The sequence below is a fragment of the Pristiophorus japonicus genome, unplaced genomic scaffold, assembly GCF_044704955.1.
Source record: "Pristiophorus japonicus isolate sPriJap1 unplaced genomic scaffold, sPriJap1.hap1 HAP1_SCAFFOLD_669, whole genome shotgun sequence".
In the NCBI taxonomy this organism is placed as follows: domain Eukaryota; kingdom Metazoa; phylum Chordata; class Chondrichthyes; family Pristiophoridae; genus Pristiophorus; species Pristiophorus japonicus.
In genome coordinates this window covers 250,591-269,240 of record NW_027254582.1, presented here as the reverse complement: position 1 = coordinate 269,240, position 18,650 = coordinate 250,591, and the positions used below count along the sequence as shown (strand labels likewise).

General features: G+C 51.3%; 1 protein-coding gene across 2 annotated transcripts; it reads left to right on the top strand.

Moving 5' to 3' along the window:
• The first annotated feature begins 821 nt into the window (after positions 1-821).
• On the top strand, positions 822-17,435 carry LOC139256008 (protein ARK2N-like). 2 transcript variants are annotated; one of them, XM_070874076.1, is made up of 3 exons: positions 822-903; positions 1,607-2,029; positions 16,634-17,435. In XM_070874076.1, exons 2-3 carry the CDS (start codon positions 1,632-1,634, stop codon positions 17,178-17,180), a joined length of 945 nt encoding a protein of 314 aa, XP_070730177.1. In that variant the 5' UTR covers positions 822-903; positions 1,607-1,631; the 3' UTR covers positions 17,181-17,435. The 2 variants fall into 2 exon arrangements, with proteins under 2 accessions (XP_070730177.1, XP_070730178.1); XM_070874077.1 differs by lacking the exon at positions 822-903 and adding an exon at positions 1,323-1,390.
• The last annotated feature ends 1,215 nt before the right edge of the window (positions 17,436-18,650 follow it).

The following is an 18,650-nucleotide window of genomic DNA, read 5'->3' as shown; positions in this document are numbered from 1 at the left end:
AGTGGAGGATTCCCCCTCCCCCCCCCAGGAGTGAGGATTCCCCCCCCCCAGGAGTGAGGATTCCCCCCCTCCCCCCCCCAGGAGTGAGGATTCCCCCCTCCCCCCCCCCAGGAGTGAGGATTCTCCCGTCCCCCCCCCCCAGGAGTGAGGATTTCCCCCCCCAGGAGTGAGGATCCCCCCTCCCCCCCCCCCCCCCCCCAGGAGTGAGGATCCCCCTCCCCCCCCCCCCCCCCAGGAGTGAGGATCCCCCCTCCCCCCCCCCCCAGGAGTGAGGATCCCCCCTCCCCCCCCCCCCCCAGGAGTGAGGATCCCCCCCAGGAGTGAGGATCCCCCCCAGGAGTGAGGGTCCCGCCCTCCCCCCCCCCCCCCCCCAGGAGTGAGGAATCCCCCCTCCCCCCCCCAGGAGTGAGGATCCCCCCGCCCCCCCCCCCCCCAGGAGTGAGGATTCCCCCCTCCCCCCCCAGGAGTGAGGATTCCCCCCTCCCCCCCCCAGGAGTGAGGATTCCCCCCTCCCCCCCCAGGAGTGAGGATTCCCCCCTCCCCCCCCCCCCGAGTGAGGATTCCCCCCTCCCCCCCCCCCCGCAGGAGTGAGGATTCCCCCTCCCCCCCCCCCAGGAGTGAGGATTCCCCCTCCCCCCCCCCCCCCAGGAGTGAGGATTCCCCCCCAGGAGTGAGGATTCCCCCCTCCCCCCCCCCCAGGAGTGAGGATTCCCCCCCCCCCCCAGGAGTGAGGATTCCCCCCTCCCCCCCCCCCCCCAGGAGTGAGGATTCCCCCCTTCCCCCCCCCCCCCCAGGAGTGAGGATTCCCCTCCCCCCCCCCCCCCCAATCAGTGAGCTTGAATTGTATCGCCCTGAATTACAACCGGTAACTGTAGTCTAGTGTCACTGAGATTTCAACAGCGGGTATGTCAACTATTCTCACCATCTACATTTGAACTATTTAAAGCACCCATCAGTGCAATTCTGTTTGGATCATGTTGTCCCAGACTTACGTTATGTCTCAGAACTTTGAGCAATCTACATAAGAAATAGGAGCAGGAGTCTGCCATTCGGCCGATCGAGCCTGCTCTGCCATTCAATGAGATCGTGGCTGATCTTCTACCTCAACTCCATTTGCCTGCACTATCATATAGTTCGAGAGTATAACCACCAGTGATGAGATGATCCATTGGCGACTGTGCCTTTAGCCATCTAGGCCCCACATTCTTCCCTCTCCTCCTCTAAGACCCTCTGTAAACCCACTTCTTGGACCAGGCCTTTCGTTGCCCCTCCAAATATTTCTTTCTTTTGCTCAATGCCCAGTTTTTTAATTACGCCTTTGAAGGGCTGTGGAACTTTTTGTGTACATTAAAGGCGATATGTAACTACAAGTTGTTCTGTGCGGCAAAGAGTAAGAGTTTATTTTTCTGAAACATATTAATACAAATGTGGTAAATAAGGTGCCAGCACTCTTAACCTCTTCATCCTTGCAAAACTGACAACGCAAAACTCCCAGGCAAAGAGTGTGGAGCAGGGTGTGCTGAAGAAACGAGTCTGAATCACACACACACCGTTACCATTTGCTGTCAGTATTTTTTTTGAGGTTTTTATATATTTTTCACTGCAGGTCCCATTAACATTCTTTGTTGACAATGGAAGCAGCAGCAGAAGTACCGGCAATCCCACTCGCTTCCAGCACAGAGCAAGAGCCCACTGGGAAGGCACGAGCTGCTGGCTTGGACAATTCTTGCGCATCAACCTTCAATGGCATTATCCAAGAAAACAAGCGGGTGCCGTCGAGTCCAGAGGTGAAAGGGCAGGAGGCTGCCCAGTGGCCGGAGTGTCTGAACCCCCAACATTCCTGCTTTTCCGAGGAACTCAAGCTGGCTTTGCAAAGTGATCGGCACCTCGTGCGGAGCTACACTTACACGAGCGATGACTCTTCCAGCGCTGGCGAGTCGTCGTCTTCCAGCACCAACCTCGCCGAATCGGACGAGCTGTCATCGGAGAAGAATGAAGGGAGGATGACCCTGTGGGCCGGGACCTACAGGTAGGAACTTTCACCTCCCGGACCTGAGCAGGGTTCAAGGGTTAAAGGCAGCATCCCACAGAGGGGCAGAGTGGGGAGGGAAACAGGGTGGCAGCAAAACTCCTGGATTCATAAGAGCGTGGCTCAACAGCAATTGTCCAATGATTGTGTCCAGTTTACATGGCAAATCCCATTATAAAAGTGGACATTGGAATGTATAATTGGAAAAAATTGACAGCAAAATGTGACACCCACATGGTGACTTGTGCAGATGTAATATTTTTATTCAGATATAGCGACATCGTCGATTTCCACCCGCGTTGCCTATGGCAGCCCAAAAATGTACAGTACTTGTGACGCCAATGTTGTGCTCGCGAGGTGGTACACGTGCTGCCGCTGATTCCAGTGCTGATCCCACCGTGAAATTACCTCAGTCCAATATCTGCTGATTCTTGTACTGGTACCAGGGTATGTACACAACACGTGTACTGGGGGCAGTGGGTATGTACAGACATGTGTACCAGGGGCAGTGGGTATGTACACAACACGTGTACCAGGGGCAGTGGGTATGTACACAACACGTGTACCGGGGGCAGTGGGTATGTACACAACACGTGTACCAGGGGCAGTGGGTATGTACACAACACGTGTACCGGGGGCAGTGGGTATGGGCACAACACGTGTACCGGGGGCAGTGGGTATGTACACAACACGTGTACCGGGGGCAGTGGGTACGTACAGACACATGTACCAGGGGCAGTGGGTATGTACAGAGGAGAGAGCAGATTAATAAGTGTCTGGAGAGATGGTGCCGGAGGGAGGGCTTTATTTTCCTGAGGCCGCTTTTGGGGGACTGCTTCTGGGGGAGATGGGACCAGTACAAGTCGGACGGATTGTACCTCAACAGAGCTGGGACCAATATCCTCGCCGGGGAGTATGCTAGTGCTGTTGGGGAGGGTTTAAACTAGCTTGGCAGGGGGATGGGAACCTGAAAATAGATTCAGTAGGGAAGGGAGTAAAGCTGGAATTAGAAAGCAAAAATAAAGTGAGTTTGAAGGAGAGAGGAAGCAAGCAGAAAAAAAGGGTTAAAAAACAAATTTAAAGGCACTTTGTCTAAATGCACGTAGCATTTGTAACAAAATAGATGAGTTGACGGCACAAATAGATACAAATGGGTATGATCTGATGGCCATTGCAGAGACGTGGTTGCAAGGTGACCAGGACTGAGAGTTAAATATTCAGGGGTGCTTGACAATCCGAAGGACAGACAGAAAGGAAAACGTGGTGGGGTAGCTCTACTGATAAAGGATGGAATCACTGCAATAGTGAGGAATGATATTGGCTCAAATGATCAGGATGTTGAAAGAGTTTGGGTGGAGATAAGGAATAATAAGGGGAAAAAGTCACTGGTGGGCGTCGTCTATAGACCTCCTAACAGTAGCAACTCTGTTGGTCGGAGCATAAACCAGGAAATAGTGGGGGCTTGTAAAAAGGGAACAGCGATAATTATGAGTGATTTTAACCTCCATATTGATTGAACAAATCAAATCGGTCAGGGTAGCCTTGAGGAAGAATTCATAGAGTGCATAAGGGTATGTAATGTAACCAACCGCAGGCTATCTTAGATCCCCCCATCCCCCGGCGAGGATATTGGTCCCGGCTGTGTTGAGGTGCAACCCGTCCGACTTGTACAGGTCCCACATCCCGCAGAAGCGGTCCCAATGCCTCAGGATTAATAAACAATCTCCTAGTAAAGGATCCCCTTGGAATGAGTAATCATTAGCATGGTTGAATTTCAAATTCAGATGGAGGGTGAGAAAGTTGGATCTCAAACCAGCTTACAAAGCTTAAATAGAAACATAGAAATTTACAGCGCAGAAGGAGGCCATTTCGGCCCATCGTGTCCGCGCCGGCCGACAAAGAGCCGCACGGCCCTCGATCAGCAGCCCTGAAGGTTACATATAAACCCTATGAACAATGACGGAAAGGCAAAGAACACCCAGCCCAACCAGTCCGCCTCACACAACTGCAACACCCCTTATACTGAAACATTCTACGCTACACCCCAACCAGAGCCATGTGATCTCCTGGGAGAGGCAAAAACCCAGGCCAATTTAGGGCGAAAAAACTGGGAAAATTCCTCCCCGACCCATCCAGGCAATCGAAACTAGTCCAGGAGATCACATTCGATTCCCTGCAGTACTTACCATCGTATCTGCACCAGCTAACAAAAGGTCATCCAGTCTAATCCCAATTACCAGCTCTAGGTCCGTAACCCTGCAGGTTACTGCACTTTAAGTGCCCATCCAACCATCTCTTTAAAAGTGGTGAGGGTTTCTGCATCCACCACTCTTCCAGGCAGCGAGTTCCAGACCCCCATAACCCTCTGCGTAAAGAAGCCCCCCCCTCAAATCCCCTCGAAACCTTCCACCACCCACCTTAAAACTATGCCCCCTCGTAATAGACCCCCTCCACCAATGGAAATAGACCCTTACTATCCATTATGTCCAGGCCGCTCAATATCTTGTACACCTCAATGAGGTCTCCCCTCATCCTCCTCTGTTCCAATGAGAACAAACCCAGCCTATCCAATCTGTCCTCATAGCTAAGATTCTCCATTCCAGGCAGCATCCTAGTAAATCCCCTCTGCGCCCTCTCTAGTGCAATCACGTCCTTCCTAATACGGTGACCAAAACTGCACGCAGTACTCCAGCTGTGGCCTAACCAAAGTATTATACAATTTAAGCATAACCTCCCTGCTCTTATATTCTATGCCTCGGCCAATAAAGGCAAGCATTCCGTATGCCTTCTTAACCACCTTATCCACCTGGCCTGCTACTTTCAGGGATCTGTGGACAAGCACTCCAAGGTCCCTTTGTTCATCTACACTATTAAGTGGCCTACTGCTTAGTGTGTATACCCTTTCCTTATTAGCCCTCCCAAAGTGCATCACCTCACACTTCTCTGAATTAAATTCCATTGGCCACTGCTCTGCCCACCTGACCAGTAGATTGATATCCTCCTGCAGCTCATAACTTTCCTCTTCATTATCACCACACAGCCAATTTTAGTGTCGTCTGCAAACCTTTTAATCATACTGCTTAATTTCAAATCTAAATTGTTGATATATATGTACCACAAAAAGCAAGGGACCCAGTACTGAGCCCTGTGGAACCCCACTGGAAACATCCTTCCAGTCACAAAAACATCCATTATCCTTTGCTTCCTACCTCCAAGCCAATTTTGGATCCTACTTGACACTTTGCCCTAGATCCCATGGGCTTTAACCTTCATGACCAGTCTACCATGTGGGACCTTATCAAAAGCTTTGCTAAAGTCCATATACTGCATCGTACGCACTACCCTCATCGACCCTCTTGGTTACCTCCTCTAAAATTCAATCAGGTTCGTCAAACACGATCTTCCTGAACAAATCCGTGCTGTCTGTCCCTAATTAATCCCTGCCTTTCCAAATGTAGATTTATCTTGTCTTTCAGGATTTTTTCCCAATAATTTTCCCACCGTTGAGGTTAGGCTGACAGGCCTATAATTACTCGACCTATCCCTTTCTCCCTTCTTAAACAAGGGTACTACATTAGCAGTCCTCCAATCCTCCGGCACCATGCCCAGATCCAAAACGGACTGGAAAATGATGCTCAAGGCCTCTGCTATTTCCTCTTTTACTTCACTCAAAACCTGGGATGCATTTCATCTGGGCCTGGGGACTGATCTACTTTCAAAGCTGCTAAACCCCTTAATACTTCCTCTCTCTCTCTCTATGTTTATTTCATCCAGAATATCACACTCCTCCTCGATAGCAGTATCTGCATTGCCCCTTTCCTTTGTGAAAACAGATGCAAAGTATTCATTAAGAACCAAACCAACATCGTCCGCCTCCACACACGCATTACCCTCATGGTCTCTAATAGGCCCTACCCTTTCTTTAGTTACCCTCTTACACTTAACATATTTATAGAACCTCTTTGGGTTTTTTTTACTTTTACTAGCCAAGAATTTTTCATGCTCTCTCTTAGCATTCCTAATATCCTTTTATAATTTTGCCTCTTAACTTTCTATTTTTCTCCAAAGTTTCTATAGTATCTAGCCGTTGGTATATGACATAAGCTTCCCTTTTTTTCTTTATCCTCCCCTGTAAGTCCCTAGACATCCAGGGGACTCTCGAATTATTATTCCCACCCTTTATCTTGTTTGGCCTGAGCCCTCCGGATCTCCTCCTTAAATGCCTCCCACTGTTCCGACACCGATTTACCCACAAGTAGCTGCTTACAGTCCACCATGGCCAAATCACTCCTTAACTTAGCAAAATTAGCTTTTCCTCAATTTGGGACTTTTATTCCAGGCCTATCCTTGCCCTTATCCATAACCAACTTGAATCTGACTGAATTATGGTCACTGGCACCCAAGTGCTCCCCCACTAATACCCCTTCCACCTGCCCAGCTTCATTCTCCAAAACTAAATCCAAGACCGCCCCCTCTCGTGTTGGGCTTGTGACATACTGACTAAAAAAGTTCTCTTGAATGCATTTCAAGCATTCCGCACCCTCTCTACCCTTCACACTAAATTTGTCCCAATCAATATTTGGATAGTTTAAAAACCCCAGTATTACTACCCTATGGTTTTTGGACCACAGCAATTTGTATACATAGTTGCTCCTCTATCTCACCCAAGTCCGAGTCAAAACAGCAGTGGTCCGAGTAACGAACCCTGGGGAACTCCACCGTATATCGCACACCATTCTGTTTTCTATCCCTTTGCTAATTTTGGATCCAAGCTGCGACTGCCCTTCTTATCCCATGGGCTTCCTAACAAGCCTTATATGTGGTACTTTATCAAATGCATTTTGAAAGTCTATCATCATCGGCAGTCCCTTGAAATCGGGAAGACTTGCTTCCACTCAAAGTGAGTTCTCAGGTGGCTGTACAGTCCAATATGGGAATTATAGTCTCTGTCACAGATGGGGCAGACTGTGGTTGAAGGAAAGGGTGGGTAGGGAGCCTGGTTTGCCGCACGTTCCTTCCGCTGTCTGCGCTTGATTTCTGCATGCTCTCGGTGACGAGACTCGAGGTACTTAGCGCCCTCCCAGATGCTCTTCCTCCACTTAGGGCGGTCTTTGGCCAGGGACTCCCAGGTGTCGGGGACTGAGTGTAACGTAGCCAAGTTTGTTGACAATACAAAGAAGGGAGGAAAAGCACTGTGTGAGGAGGACACACAAAATCTGCAAAAGGACATAGACAGGCTAAGTCATTTGGCAGATGGAGTATAATGTTGGAAAGTGTGAGGTCATGCACTTTGGCAGAAAAAATTAAAGAGCAAGTTATTCTTTAAATGGAGAAAGATTGCAAAGTGCCACAGTACAGCGGGACCTGGGGGTACTTGTGCATGAAACTCGAAAGGATAGTATGCAGGTACAGCAAGTGATCAGGAAGGCCAATGGTATCTTGGCCTTTATTGCGAAGGGGATGGAGTATAAAAGCAGGGAAGTCTTGCTACAGTTATACAGGGTATTGGTGAGGCCACCCCTGGAATACTGTGTGCAGTTTTGGTTTCCATATTTACGAAAGGATATACTTGCTTTGGAGGCAGTTCAGAGAAGGTTCGCTAGGTTGATTCATAGAAACATAGAAAATAAGTGCAGGAGTAGGACATTCGGCCCTTTGAGCCTGTACCACCATTCAATAAGATCTTGACTGATAATTCCCTCAGAACCCCTTTCCTGCTTTCTCTCCATACCCTTTGATCCTTTTAGCCATAAGGGCCATATCTAACTCCCTTTTGAATATATCCAATGAACTGGCATCAACAACTCTCTGCGGCAGGCAATTCCACAGGTTAACAACTCTCTGAATGAAGAAGTTTCTCCTCATCTCAGTCCTAAATGGCCTACCCCTTATCCTAAGACTGTGTCCCCTGGTTCTGGACTTCCCCAACATCGGGAACAATTTACCCGCATCTAACCTGTCCCGTCCCGTCAGAATCTTGTATGTTTCTATGAGATCTCCTCTCATCCTTCTAAGCTTCAATGTATAAAGGCCCAGTAGATCCAGTCTCTCCTCATATATCAGTCCAGCCATCCCGGGAATCAGTCTGGTGAACCTTCACTGCATTCCCTCAATAGCAAGAACGTCCTTCCTCAGATTAGGAGACCAAAACTGAACACAATATTCCAGGTGAGGCCTCACCAAGGCCCTGTACAACTGCAGTAAGACCTCCCTGCTCCTGTACTCAAATCCCCCAGCTATGAAAGCCAACATACCATTTGCCTTCTTCACTGCCTGCTGTACCTGTATGCCGACTTTCAATGACTGATAAACCATGACACCCAGGTCTCATTGCACCTCCCCTTTTCCTAATCTGCCACCATTCAGATAATAATCTGTCTTTGCGTTTTTGCCCCCAAAGTGGATAACCTCACATTTATCCACATTATACTGCATCTGCTATGCATTTGCCCACTCACCTAACCTGTCCAAGTCACCCTGCAGCCTCTTAGTGTCCCCCTCACAGCTCACACCGCCACCCAGTTTAGTGTCATCTGCAAACTTGGAGATATTACACTCAATTCCTTCATCCAAATCATTGATGTATATTGTAAAGAGCTGGGGTCCCAGCACTGAGCCCTGCGACACTCCACTAGTCACTGCCTGCCATTCTGAAAAGGACCTGTTTATCCCGACTCCCTGCTTCCTGTCTGCCAACCAGTTCTCTATCCACGTCAGTATATTACGCCCAATACCATGTGCTTTGATTTTGCACACCAATCTCTTGTGTACGACCTTGTCAGAAGCCTTTTGAAAGTCCAAATACACCACATCCACTGGTTCTCCCTTGTCTACTCTGCTAGTTACATCCTCAAAATATTTCAAAAGATTTGTCAAGCATTCTCCTTCATAAATCTATGCTGACTTGGACCAATCCATGCTGACTTGGACCGATCCTGTCACGACTTTCCAAGTGCGCTGCTATTTCATCCTTAATGATTGATTCCAACATTTTCCTCACTACTGATGTCAGGCTAACCGGTCTATAATTACCCATTTTCTTTCTCCCTCCTTTTTTAAAAAGTGGTGTTACATTAGCCACCCTCCAGTCCATAGGAACTGATCCAGAGTCGATAGACTGCTGGAAAATTATCACCAATGCATCCACTATTTCTAGGGCCACTTCCTTAAGTACTCTGGGATGTATACTATCAGGCCCTGGGGATTTATCGGCCTTCAATCCCATCAATTTCCCCAACACAATTTCCCACCTAATAAGGATATCCTTCAGTTCCTCCTTCTCACTAGTCCCTCGGTCCCCTAGTACATCGGGAAGGTTATTTGTGTCTTCCTTTGTGAAGACAGAACCAAAGTACTTGTTCAATTGGTCTACCATTTCTTTGTTCCCCATTATAAATTCACCCGATTCTGACTGCAAGGGACCAACATTTGTCTTCACTAATCTTTTTCTCTTTTATAGAAGCTTTTGCAGTCAGTTTTTATGTTTGCGGCAAGCTTCCTCTCGTACTCTATTTTCCCCTTCTTAATTAAACCCTTTGTCCTCCTCTGCTGAATTCTAAATTTCTCCCAGTCCTCAGGTTTGCTGCTTTTTCTGGCTAATTTATATGGCTCTTCCTTGGATTTAACACTATCCCTAATTTCCCTTGTTAGCCACGGTTGAGCCACCTTCCCCGTTTTATTTTTACTCCAGACAGGGATGTACAATTGTTGAAGTTCGTCTATATGATCTTTAAAGGTTTGCCATTTCCTATCCACCGTCAACCCTTTAAGTATCATTTGCCAGTCTAACCTAGCCAATTTAATTTAACTCCTAGCTCCCTAAATTTGTCTCGTAGGATCTCATCCCATTTTTTACCTATATCGTTGGTACCTATATGCACCACGACAACTGGCTGTTCACCCTCCCTTTTTAGAATGTCCTGCACCCGCTCCGAGACATCCTTGCCCCTTGCATCAGGGAGGGAACATACCATCCTGGAGTCTCGGTTGCGGCCGCAGAAACGCCTATCTATTCCCCTTACAATATAATCCCCTATCACTATCGCTCACCCACTCTTTTTCCTGCCCCCCTGTGCAGCAGAGCCAGCCACGGTGCCATGGACTTGGCGGCGGCTGCTGCTGCTTTCCCCCTCAACAGTACTCAAAGCAGTGTATCTGTTTTGCAGGGGATGACCGCAGGGGATCCCTGCATTACCTTCCTTGCACTGCTCTTCCTGTTGGTCTTCCATTCCCTATCTGTCTGTGTACCCTTTTCCTGCGGTAAGACCAACTCACTAAACGTGCTATTCACGTCATTCTCAGCATCGCGGATGCTCCAGAGTGAATCCACCCGCAGCCCCAGTGCCGCAACGCGGTCTGTTAGGAGCTGCAGGCGGATACACTTCTCACACACGTAGTCGTCAGGGACACCGGAAGCGTCCCTGAGTTCCCACATAGTACAGGAGGAGCATAACACGTGTCCGAGCTCTCCTGCCATTGACTTAACCCTTAGATAAACTTAATTTGGCAACAACAATGCTAAAGGTTACTTACTGATAAAGAAAAGAAAAAGAAAAACTACTTACCAATCACCAGCCAGTCACTTGGCTGTGACGTCACCTTTCCATTTCTTTCTACTTCTTTGCCTCCCTGCTGCCGCTGCACCAGCTGGGCCTCTCGACGCTCTGCTGCCGGAACTCCCGCCTCTCCGACTACGCCTATCTATTCCCATTACACTTGAATCCTCTATCACTATCGCTCTCCCACTGTTTTTCCTGCCCTCCTGTGCAGCAGAGCCACCCACGGTGCCATGAACCTGGCTGCTGCTGCCCTCCCCTGGTGAGTCATTCCCCCCCAACAGTACCCAAAGCGGTGTATCTGTTTTGCAGGGGGGTGACCTCAGGGGACCCCTGCACTACCTTCCTTGCACTGCTCTTCCTGTTAGTCGCCCATTCCCTATCTGGCTGTGGACCCTTTACCTGCGGTAAGACCAACTCACTAAACGTGAAGGGGTTGACTTATGAGGAAAGGTTGAGTCGGTTGTGCTTCTACTCATTGGCGTTCAGAAGAATGAGAGGTGATCTTATCGAAATGTATAAGATTATGAGGGGGCCTGACAAGGTGGATGCAGAGAGGATGTTTCCACTGATGGGGGAGACTAGAACTAGAGGGCATGATCTTAGAATAAGGGGTCGCACATTTAAAACAGAGATGAGGAGGAATTTCTTCTCTGAGGGTTGTAAATCTGTGGAATTTGCTGCCTCGGAGAGCTGTGGAAGCCGGGACATTGAATAAATTTCAAACAGAAATAGACAGTTTCTTGACCGATAAGGGGTTATGGGGAGTGGGCGGGGAAGTGGAGCTAAGTCCATGATCAGATCAGCCATGATCTTATTGAATGGCGGAGCAGGCTCGAGGGGCCGTATGACCTCCTCCTGTTCTTATGTCGGTGGGGATGTTGCACTTTATCAAGGAGGCTTTGAGGGTGTTCTTGAAACGTTTTCTCTGCCCATCTGGGGCTCGCTTGCTGTGTAGGAGTTCCGGGTCGTCATCATCCGAGTAGAGCACTTGCATAGGGAGTCTTGTGTTTTGCATGCGGATGTGGCCCGCCCAACGGAGCTTTTCGAGTGTGGTCAGTGCTTCGATGCTGGGGATGTTGGCCTGAGTGAGAGCACTGATGTTGGTGCGTCTCCCAGGGGATTTGCAGGATCTTGCGGAGGCGGCGCTGGTGGTACTTCTCCAGGGCTTTGAGATGTCTGCTGTATAAAGTCCATGCCTCTGAGCCATACAAGAGGGCGGGTATCACTACTGCCCTGTAGACCATGAGCTTGGTGCCAGATTTGAGGTCCTGGTCTTCAAACATTTTCTTCTTCAGGCGACCGGAGGCTGCGCTGGCGCATACACACAATACCAACTGCACTACCCTCATCCGCCCTCGCTTACCTCGTCAAACACGTTCTGCCCTTTACCAATCCGTGCTGCCATTCTTTATTAGTCCATGCTGAACCTTGGTGTTATATTTGACCCTGAAATGAGCTTCCGACCACATATCCGCACCTATTTCTACCTCCGTAACATCGCCCGTCTCCGTCCCTGCCTCGGCTCATCTGTTGCTGAAATCCTTATCCATACCTTTGTTACCTCTAGACTTGACTATTCTAATGCACTCCTGGCTGCCCTCCCACATTCTACCCCACATAAACTTGGTCAGCCAAAACTTGGCTGCCCCGTGTTCGAATTCGCACCAAGTCCCGCTCACCCTTCACCCTCTGTGCTTACTGAGCGTGTCCTAACTCACACCAAGTCCCACTCACCCATCGCCCCCTGTGCTCACTGAGCGTGTCCTAACTCGCACCGAGTCCCGCTCACCCATCACCCCCTGAGCTCACTGCCTCGTGTCCTAACTCACACCAAATCCCGCTCACCCATCACCCCCTGTGCTAGCTGACCCGTGTCCTAACTCGCACCAAGTCCCGCTCACCCATTACCCCTGTGCTCGCTGACCTACATTGGCTTCCAGTTAAGCAACACCTCGATTTCAAATTTCTCTTCCTTATTTTCAAATCCCTCCATGGCCTCTCCCCTCCCAATTGTTGTAATCTCTTCCACTCCCACAACACCCCCAAGATATCTGCACTCCTCTAAATCTGGCATCTTGAGCATTCCTGGTTTTGATCGCTCAACGATTGGCGGCTGTGCCTTCAGCTGCTGAGGCACTAAACTCTGGAACTCCCTCCCTAAATCTCCTTGTCTCTCTACCTCTCTTTCCTCCTTTAAGGCGCTCCTTGAAACCTCTTTGCTTTAGGTCCTCTGCGCTAATTTCTCCTTGTGTGGCTCGGTGTCAAATTTTATTTGATAACGCTGCTATGAAGCTCCTTGGGATGGTTTACTACGTTAAAGGCGCTATATAAATACAAGTTATTGTTGTCCAAGCCATTTTCCTGGAGGATTGATTGAAGTTTCCCCAGCACCAATGTTACACCGGCCTGTAATGCCAGCTTTATCCCTCTGCACCTTGTTTGCACAAGGGTGCAACATATGCAATCCTCCAGTCTCTGGCACAACCCCTTTGTCCAAGGAGCATCGGAAGATTTGTGGCCAGCACCTCCGCAATTTCTATCCCAGCAACCGAGGACGCACCCATCCCGACCGGGTGACTTATCTACTTTATGGACTGCCAACCTTTCTAGTACCTCCCCTTTATCTGTATTTATCTCATCCAATATCCCAGCAACTCCCTCATTCGCCATAACTTTGACAAGGCCCTCTTTGCTAAACACCAATACAAAGCACAAATGCCATCTGTCTCCACCAATGGATCTCCATTGGTCCCCAATCGGCCCAACCTCGGCCAATCCTTTCACTGTTAATAGCTCCCGCCCTTTGATTAGAATTTAGAGTATTTGAAAAAACCAACGTCATGCAAGCTTGCCTTCTTGATTTGCAAACGTGCAATCAATCAAAAACGAGAGACGGTTGAAAGTAAAGTAGTGGCAACAGCAGTGACCGGCATCAAAACCCCACCCACAGCCCCGGCACACATCACTGAGGTGAAACGGCGAGATTAACCCCGCGTGCTGAATGTCTGTGTCTTGTTAACTACCAAAAATACCTCTCGAAGATCTTTGGATTGCCTTTTATGTGAGCTATCAATCTATTCTCGTACTGTCTCTTACTTCTTTTTTCACTTCTCCCTCTGTACTATATATTTATTCTCCGTGTCCTACACCACACCTCTTTCTCTGCTTCACCCTCGTCTCTAACTCCTTTGACATCCAGGAAGCTCTGCCTTTGATGTCCTCCTTTTCTCTTTAAAGGCTGCCATTGCCCTGCTACACGCCTGAATTATTCCACATTGCACATGGTCCTTCTCCATGACTAATCGAAACCTTCCGATACAATCATCATCATTCCGAACATATTCCCCAACTGACTATCTCCACTTGACCCGCTTCATACCCCAGGACCAGATCCAGCAATGCCTCCTTCCTCACACTGATGCAGCACCTTCTCCTGAATTTAGAAATTCCTCCCTTCTCTGCCCTAAACACACTAACTGCCCATTCAATCTTCGGCTCATTAAAGTCTCCAATTATCACATATTACCTCTCAGTAATTTCCTTACAAATCCGCTCCTCTGTCTCCTTCATGAATAAAATACCCCCAATTCTGCAATAACTGCTTTTATGTGTCCCATACTCGAAGCAAATCGATTCTGTCCTGGAGCCCTCGAGGACATTTCCTCTTTCTAGCACCCGTAATATTTCCTCAAAGAAATCTCTTTTCCCGATCTTTCCCGAATAACTTGTATTTCGGCCACTCTTCCCCCGCCGCCCGCCTCGGCCTCGGCCCCTCCCCCCCACCTCCTTCGGCCCCTACCTTCCCCCACCCTCTCCCTCGGCCCTTCCTTCCTCCCCCCCCGTCCCCTCCTCCCCCATCGCTCTCACTCTCTCTCTCTCGCCCCCTCTCTCTCTCTCTCTCTCTCTCTCGCCCCCGTTCTCTCTCTCTCGCCCCTGTCTCTCTCTCTCTCTCGCCTGTCTCTCTCTCTCTCTCGCCCGTCTCTCTCTCTCTCGCCCCCGTCTCTCTTCTCTCTCGCCCCCGTCTTCTCTCTCTCGCCCCCGTCTCTCTCTCTCTCGCCCCTGTCTCTCTCTCTCTCTCGCCCCCGTCTCTCTCTCTCTCTCACCCCGTCTCTCTCTCTCTCGCCCCCGTCTCTCTCTCTCTCTCCCCCCGTCTCTCTCTCTCTCTCTCGCCCCGTCTCTCTCTCTCTCGCCCCCGTCTCTCTCTCTCTCGCCCCCGTCTCTCTCTCTCTCTCCCTGTCTCTCTCTCTCTCTCTCTCGCCCCTGTCTCTCTCTCTCTCTCTCGCCCCCGCCTCTCTCTCTCTCTCTCCCCCGTCTCTCTCTCTCTCGCCCCGTCTCTCTTCTCTCTCTCGCCCCCGTCTCTCTCTCTCTCTCTCGCCCCCGTCTCTCTCTCTCTCTCTCTCTCTCTCTCTCGCCCCCGTCTCTCTCTCTCTCTCTCTCTCGCCCCCGTCTCTCTCTCTCTCTCTCTCTCTCTCTCGCCCCCGTCTCTCTCTCTCTCTCTCTCTCTCTCGCCCCCGTCTCTCTCTCTCTCTCTCTCTCTCTCGCCCCCGTCTCTCTCTCTCTCTCTCTCTCTCTCTCTCTCTCTCTCTCTCGCCCCCGTCTTCTCTCTCTCTCTCTCTCGCCCCCGTCTCTCTCTCTCTCTCTCTCTCTCTCTCGCCCCCGTCTCTCTCTCTCTCTCTCTCTCGCCCCGTCTCTCTCTCTCTCTCTCTCTCGCCCCGTCTCTCTCTCTCTCTCTTCTCTCTCTCGCCCCCGTCTCTCTCTCTCTCTCTCTCTCTCTCGCCCCCGTCTCTCTCTCTCTCTCTCTCTCTCTCTCTCGCCCCGTCTCCTCTCTCTCTCTCTCTCTCTCGCCCCCGTCTCTCTCTCTCTCTCTCTCTCTCTCGCCCCCGTCTCTCTCTCTCTCTCTCTCTCGCCCCCGTCTCTCTCTCTCTCTCTCTCTCGCCCCCGTCTCTCTCTCTCTCTCTCTCTCTCGCCCCCGTCTCTCTCTCTCTCTCTCTCTCGCCCCCGTCTCTCTCTCTCTCTCTCTCTCGCCCCCGTCTCTCTCTCTCTCTCTCGCCCCCGTCTCCTCTCTCTCTCGCCCCCGTCTCTCTCTCTCTCTCGCCCCCGTCTCTCTCTCTCTCTCTCGCCCCTGTCTCTCTCTCTCTTGCCCCCGTCTCTCTCTCTCTCTCTCTCGCCCCCGTCTCTCTCTCTCTCTCTCTCTCTCCGCCCCCATCTCTCTCTCTCTCTCTCTCTCTCTCGCCCCCGTCTCTCTCTCTCTCTCTCTCTCTCGCCCCCGCCTCTCTCTCTCTCTCTCGCCCCCGTCTCTCTCTCTCTCTCTCTCTCTCTCTCGCCCCCGTCTCTCTCTCTCTCTCTCTCTCGCCCCGTCTCTCTCTCGCCTCCGTCTCTCTCTCTCTCTCTCTCTCTCTCGCCCCCGTCTCTCTCTCTCTCTCTCTCTCTCGCCCCCGTCTCTCTCTCTCTCTCTCTCTCTCTCTCTCGCCCCCGTCTCTCTCTCTCTCTCTCTCTCTCTCGCCCCCGTCTCTCTCTCTCTCTCGCCCCCGTCTCTCTCTCTCTCTCTCTCTCGCCCCCGTCTCTCTCTCTCTCTCTCTCTCTCGCCCCCGTCTCTCTCTCTCTCTCGCCCCCGTCTCTCTCTCTCTCTCTCTCTCTCTCGCCCCCGTCTCTCTCTCTCTCTCTCTCTCTCGCTCTCGTCTCTCTCTGTCTCTCGCCTCTGTCTCTCGCCCCCGTCTCTCTCTCTCTCTCTCGCCCCCGTCTCTCTCTCGCCCCCGTCTCTCTCTTGCTCTCTCTCTCTCTCTCTCGCCCCCGTCTCTCTCTCTCTCGCCCCCGTCTCTCTCTCTCTCTCGCCCTCTGGCCCCCCCCCCCCAGTCTCTCGCCTTCTGGCCCCCCCTCCCCCACCTCACCCCGTCCTCTGCCCATTAACATGTTTCTCTATGTGCTGTGTCTCGATCAGGGAGCAGGTGTTGCCATGCTCCATGCTGGGGCTGTGCCGGCTCCATGTTGCCCCTACTGGTGGCGGTTTGAATGGTATTGCGATGTGATTGTTACCCTCTGTCCCCAGGCCCCCAGACGCCAGCCTGTCACCGAGGGATGGAGAGGAGCAGCAGCAAAGCTGCCGGGCTGGGCCGGCTTCATCCTCCAGGGCCCGGCTTGCGAAGTCCAGTCAGTCTGGCGCCAGTGTGAAATGGGTGAACACGTCCTCCCGAAAGCTGCCGCGGATGAAGAAGTGCCAGCGGACGCAGAAACAGAAGGAGCAGATGCAGCGCGTGCGGCGGGCGCGAGAGGCTGTGATCCGCAGGAAGTGCACTCCGCAGTGGATCGGCAGTTCCAGCGATGGCGGCTCCAGCAGCAACTCCGAGCTCGATGAGGTCATCGCCTGCGATAACGGCCAGGCCAACCAGCAGGATCCTCTGGGTACAGTACCTTTGTCAGTCTTCGGTCAAATCGAGTGGGAGCTTGTCGGGAACGTCATGATATGGAGAGTTAGGGATCGAGTTCAGGGGAGCGCTGTGAGATCTGTCCCTCTCCTGAGCTCGAGCCCTCCCCTCCCCTTCCCTCTGAACTCTACCCCTCCCCTCACCTCTTCTCAACTCTACTTCACTATTTGAAAGTCTGGTTTTAGCACACAATTTTGTACCTAATTCCTGATTACCGTCATTTGAACTTTCCTGGAGGTGTTAAGACAGAAACCTGCAGTTTCATCACTGGAGCTGGATGTATTTTGGTGGGCACCATTCACCCACTGCCACTGGAGGAGCAGACTGCGCTGGCACATTGCAGGGTGGCTCAGGGGCTGAGTCTGAGGGCGCGCAGCTTCTCTGACAGGGCACTGGGGGTCCTGGTGAAGGAAGTTCAGAAGGGGAGGGGTGTACTGTACCTGGGGTGGGGAGGAATGCCCTGTACCTGGTGGGGAAGGGGAGGGGAGGGGGGGTGGTGTGGAGGGGGAGCGGGAGTGGGAGGGGGCTGGTGGGGGAGGGGAGGGGGGGTGGAGTGGAGTAGAGGGGGCTGGTGGGTGAGGTGAAGGGGGATGAGAGAGAACGGGGGCAGAGAGGAGAGAAGGAGAGCGGAGTATGGGGGAGAGAGGGGGCAGCGGGGAAGGGGAGAGGGAGGGAGAGGGGGAGGGGGAAAGAGTGGGGGAGGGGGGAAGAAGGAGGGGGGAGGGGAGGGGAAAGAGTGGGGGGAGGGCGGAAGAAGGAGGGGGGAGGAGAGGGAGGGGGGGTGGGGAGAGGAATGTCCTGTACCGAGGGTGGGGGGGGAGGAGGAGGGGGGAGGAGCAGGAGGGTGGGGGGGCATGGGGAAGAATGTGGGGGGAGAGGTGGGCGGAGGGGGGAGGGCGGGGGGTGTCTTCTGACCTGGGAAAATACCAGGTGGTGATGGAGGCCTTCATTCCATGCGCAGCGTGCGGGAAGATGACTTCTCTGTGTGTATGATAATGCTGGAGTCACGTGGGCCTGGACCACCAATCACAGGGTAGTATTCTCATTGATAATGGGAACTCCATTTTCACTATCAATGAAAAAACCGTCCTAAAACAAGAAACACAAGATAATAAATTTAAAAAACACATCACATATTTAAAATTAATTGAAATTGAAGTTCATTAAATGTTTTAGAAAAAAGTTATATTTTGAGATTTGCCACGTGATTGACTCTTCATTGCCCTCGGTTGTATTGAAGGCGGCGGCTCACCAACACCTTCTCCATGCCCATTCGGGATGGGCAATAAATGCCGGCCTTGCCAGCGACGCCCGGATTCAGCACATCAAAGCATTATCGGGTTTTACTGCTGCCTGCCAAAACTGCTCACTATTCCAGGGTCATTCTGGAATGCAAAGATAACCCCCGGATACTATTCTCTACTGCTAATCGTCTTAAACCCCTCTCCCCTGTCTCCACCACACTCCCCTCCAATAACAAGTGTGAGAAGCTCATGGACTTCTTTGTCTCAATCTTTGAGACCATCAGCTGCCTTCCATCCCCTCGCCCACCGGGCCAAACTTCCTCTGAGGCTCCCACCTGCCCAAGCCCTAAACTCACATCTTTCTCCAGTTTCTCTCTGATCTCCCCTCTTGACCTCT